We start from the raw sequence: 4,997 nt of genomic DNA on the forward strand, positions 1-4,997 counted from the left end.
GAAAGCTTCGATGACGATGATTCCATGGGGTGGAATCAGTTGCTGTTTGAGTGCAGCTGCTCTATACCTCCTTGGCAGAAGCAGTGGCAGGTAACTGATTTTCTCACTATTTGTGTTTTTTCCCCCTTAATTTCAATCCAAACTTAGACCTAAGCTATAAACATTTGTGCATTGGAATGATAATAAATGGCATTCTTATAACATATATATAGTTTTATTTTATTTTTTAATTTTAATTTTTTTGCAGGGATGCTGAGCTTCTTAAATCTGTAACAAGGGTCAATCAATTGAAGGAGCTGGGTATGTTTGCTTTTCCTTTTTGGACCCCTGACACTGAAAGTTCAATTCTTCTTATGTAGATATGCAAGTCTTTTAATTGCATTTATTTTTGTTGTTTTGAAGCATATGATATGAGTAACTGATATTCAAATTGTTGTGATGCAGAGATTGTTTGTTTCTTTGATTATTTTATAAAATAAATTGCGTATAAATATAATCATGCTTGATAAATGAAGTTTTGTGTTATATCAATGGCATTGTTTCAGATTTATTGTTGTCTTGTATTGCTATGCACCAGAGAGATTGTCACTGAAAATGGGTAAAAGAAAATACTGATCAGATTAATGATTAATCTCTGTTTCCACAGTGATAATGCTGGCTACTGAATTGAATAGTTTAATTCGGTATAAAATTGTTTTTGTTACTTGTGTCATCTTTCTTAACCTCGATTAGTTTTCCTAATTGTAGCTTCTACGGATTTTGGTTTTGCATATGGCTGGAAAGCAGTTGTTGCTGGCTAGATTGAACATTGGCCTTGTATGGCTTCTTTGTTCATCATCCATTTTCTTGTTGTGTTCACGCCATTTTTGCTGAGCTTTTTTGTTGCAACATGCAAATTTTTATTGTCACCATTTCAGTCATGACATTTTGTTGTATGCTTCAGACATTATCTATGATATTGGTGTCTGTGATATCACATTTATCATTAATTTACTCTTTACAATACTTGTTTCTTTTAGTAAGTTACCTGTAATGATACTTCTTATTAATGTAGAGTTGATGTGCATTTCTACTTGCTACTTCGTAATTAGTGATGCAATATGTGCTCTTGTGATTTGTGACCTTGCTTCGGATTTCTTCGCTTTCCAGCACAACTGTTAGATGCGGAAATCTTACCCTTGGTTGTTAGCATTTCTGGGAGAGTCAGCTCTGAAACCCCAATTCACTGTGAGTTCAGTGGTTTAAGAGGAGTAATAGTTGAAGAAACGGTAAGTAGACACAATATTGTGAAGCATCATTGATTACTTTTCTATAGGAATTTTCCTTTCTCATTCAGCCCTTTGCGATTAACATGGAACCCATTTTGCAATTTTCATTTTAGGCAGAGCAACATTTTCTTAAACACAATGATGCTGGTTCATGGATACAAGATTCTGCTTTAATGCTATCCATGAGTAAAGAAGTTCCTTGGTATCTGGTGAGCAGTTTTCTCTGTTCCTCTAGTGTATTTTGATTTATTTCTTCCTTTATGTATTATATAACTATTAGTACCGGCTATTGAGTTCTCTCTTCTCTTCTCTTCTCTTCTCTTCTTCCCTCAATGCCCAATGGCCAAAGTGGTGATAACTATGAAATGAAAGAAAAAAGTTAGAATGTTTGTGTTCACTTGAAGCAAGTATTTATATACTTCCCTTCATTTTCATGTATTAGGATGATGGAAGTGACCGTGTGCATGTGGTAGGAGCCCGTGGTGCCACAGGATTTGTATTACCTGTTGCAAGTGAGGCGTTTGAAGAGTCCGGTAGGTCACTTGTACGTGGTACATTGGATTATCTCCAAGGTCTCAAGGTATGTCTTTGTTCATCCATCAAATCCCTTTTGTGCCCCTTTCTCTCAAAAGTATTTGAAATTGGAACAAAAGTGAAACACTGAGATACCCTTTTTCTACTCAGATGCTTGGGGTCAAGAGAATCGAACGGGTACTTCCAGTTGGGACTTCATTGACTGTCGTTGGTGAGGTAATCCAATTAATTTCAATAGTATGGCTATTTACCTCAGAAGAGTCTTCTATGTTAGTTTATCATTATAACTAGGATTAGTAGTGTTACAGAGTAGATGGGAATTGTCACAACTTATAACAGGAGTAACTTCGTCTGCTATTTTCTGGAGCAATCATTTAATAAGCATGTTCTTATTTGATATAGATTGATGACCTGAATATTTATAGTGTGACACCGTGAATTGAAGTGAGATCAACATGTTTTAAGTTATCAAACTCAGACCTTAGTTAGTCATTGTTGTATAAAAATATATGCTCCAAGGGAAAAAGGGGTTGTAAATTGTTTTGTTATTTGAGATGTTTCTTTCTGTGTTCAATTTATCATCTCTCATGGCATTTTTGTTTCCATTAAAAACTGATCTGATGCTTGAGTTGGATCCTTATTTACTAATGCCATGCTTATTGTTACTTGGTGTTCCTCCCTATAGTTCTTACATTTTATTGCTCACTTAATTTGTAAACTGTATGATCAGGCTGCTAAAGATGACATTGGGACTATTCGAATTCAGCGACCCCACAAAGGGCCATTTTATGTCTCTCCCAAAACACTTGATCAGCTTATCGCAAATCTGGGGAAATGGGCAAGGTTGCTTTACATATTTCTACATCCTTATTGTGTCTTTTTTTTATAGCAGACATTGACTAGAATTTTGTTATTAGATGGTATAAATATGCGTCTATGGGCTTGACACTATTTGGTGCTTACCTAATAGCTAAGCATGCTATTCGGTTTATCTTGGAAAGACGGCGTCGTTGTGAACTGCAAAAAAGGTACACATCACTGGTGATTCTTCTCATTAATAGTGAAAAACTGAATACCATGAATGAAAGGTTCGTGAATTAGGAAGAGTTATTACAGAGTTATTGCAATGAGCAAGTGTTCATTCTTGAAGTGTGCCCTATGTAGAATTACACACCAATCTTTGGTCAACATTCCCATGCATCTCTATGTCCTATTCTTAATTAGGTGAATTAACATACTAAATTCCTGTCTATGAAGGGTTCTCGCGGCCGCTGCTAAGAGACAAGGACAAGATAATGAAGGTAAATTACTACGATTCTCTGATATACATGTTTCGAGATGGCTGTTTTCAATTGGTTATGATGAACATGTGATTTGTTTTCTTAGGTGAAAAAGCTGACACCTCACCAGACGGCATGAAAAGGGACCGTTCAATGCCAGACTTGTGTGTAATATGCCTGGAGCACGAATATAATGCTGTTTTCGTACCGTAAGCCCTTGATACTATCTTATTTGTTGCTTGATGTGTTGTGTCTACAAACTAACATATGAAGCAGTAGCACTGAGAATGACAAACGTCTTTTAATTCTGAGGGGGGAAAAGAAAAGGCCTTTTCTAAGCCTATAAAATTGAATTTTCTAGTTAGTTTGATATTCTAATCAATTTCCCTAATTTTTGTGGTAAAATGTCAGATGTGGGCATATGTGCTGCTGTACTACCTGTTCTTCACACTTAACCAATTGTCCTCTTTGCCGGCGGCGGATCGAACAAGTAGTGAAGACTTTTCGTCATTGAGTGTTGAGTATATACACGGCAGCGCCGAACTGAATAATGCAACCCGGATCATGGAATCTTGCAACAACCCTGTTATTGTTGAGCTTAGGACTATATGAAACTTTTTGCACCTTTTTCACGAGTCTTTTTCACAGTATTGCTTTGCCCAGGAGCAATTCTGAAACAAAACTGCCCTGAATGAAATATGGAGATGGTGATTTGCTGATTGATGCTTTATGCATCCAAAAATGTACATATCTATCGTCATCAGATGAAGAAAAAGGGTTGTAACTTGTATGTTTACTGCAATATATTGTATATTGCTGTTGATGTTTTCTACTTTGGTTACTACTAACATGTATGATATATTCTCGTGAGACATATAATAATGTTTACATATATGTACTTGATATAGGTTCATCATCTTTTTGCATAATTGTCAGTATCAAACAAGTGATCGAACCGATTAGATTATTGAATCGATTGATTCGGTCCTATATAAATAAAATATATATATTAAATATTTTATTATTTTTATTATATCATAAGTTATTTTAATTTATTTTTATATTAAAATAATTATTATTTTCAATAATTTTATTAATTAGTTTATATTTATATAATATATATTATTATATACTACAAATATTTATTAAAAAAATAATATTAATAGATATATATAAAAAAAATGAATGAGTATATAATTAAAATTAAAATAAATTAAATAAAAATAAATTATTTGAAGAAATATATCTTTATGTATTATAATTTGGATATATGTTAACAAGAAAAATGACCGTTTGATGGCTGTTCATGCATGCCTCTCTCTTTAAGTAGTGCGGTTCGAACCCTATTTCAAGACTAAGCAGTTCAAGGATTGTCAACATAATTTATTTTTAAGAAATTCCTTATCATGACATGGAAATTTTTAAAAGATAAAAACTGTAATAAAAAATGGGGTCTTATGTCTAAATTGTGTCTCAACATAAATGACATATATGTAGTAACACATATCAAAATATCTATATCTTAACAAACAAATAGTAAATATATAGTTATATACCATTTTATTTATATCTCTAATAAATATGGAGCTTGTACAAAATGGCCAACCTCAATAAAGTAAATACTAAATAAATTACTATTCCACTTATGAAAGACTTTTACCACGTTTTTCACGAGTGTTTTGGACTTCCATTTAAAGTTTACGAAAATGCAATGTAAGATAATATAAATATAAATGTTTTTTATTTATTTTTAGTATTTTTTTATAATTTTAGTTAAAAAAAGTAGAAAATAAAATTTTATAATGCTTGTCTTGCCAGTTGCCATTTTTGTAATTTTTTTTACCTATGCCAGTATGTCAAAAAATTAATCGGTTGCGAATTGGTTTTTTGTGTTGCCACTATTTAAGTATATAAT

The 4,997-nt window shown here is 32.9% G+C and overlaps 1 protein-coding gene across 1 annotated transcript in view; it reads left to right on the forward strand.

Annotated features, from left to right (window-relative positions):
- LOC107626045 (E3 ubiquitin-protein ligase SP1) overlaps positions 1–3,997 on the forward strand; it is a gene marked incomplete in the record, with an annotated part of 4,819 nt that extends 822 nt beyond the window's left edge. The window contains 12 exon segments of the mRNA XM_021116419.1: positions 1–90; positions 248–300; positions 1,150–1,268; positions 1,382–1,477; positions 1,711–1,848; positions 1,953–2,018; positions 2,533–2,645; positions 2,720–2,830; positions 3,060–3,103; positions 3,189–3,291; positions 3,494–3,583; positions 3,781–3,997. Of these exon segments, the coding sequence (XP_020972078.1) occupies positions 11–90; positions 248–300; positions 1,150–1,268; positions 1,382–1,477; positions 1,711–1,848; positions 1,953–2,018; positions 2,533–2,645; positions 2,720–2,830; positions 3,060–3,103; positions 3,189–3,291; positions 3,494–3,583; positions 3,781–3,793 (1,026 nt within the window).

The sequence above is a fragment of the Arachis ipaensis genome, chromosome B02, assembly GCF_000816755.2.
Source record: "Arachis ipaensis cultivar K30076 chromosome B02, Araip1.1, whole genome shotgun sequence".
NCBI lineage: Eukaryota > Viridiplantae > Streptophyta > Magnoliopsida > Fabales > Fabaceae > Arachis > Arachis ipaensis.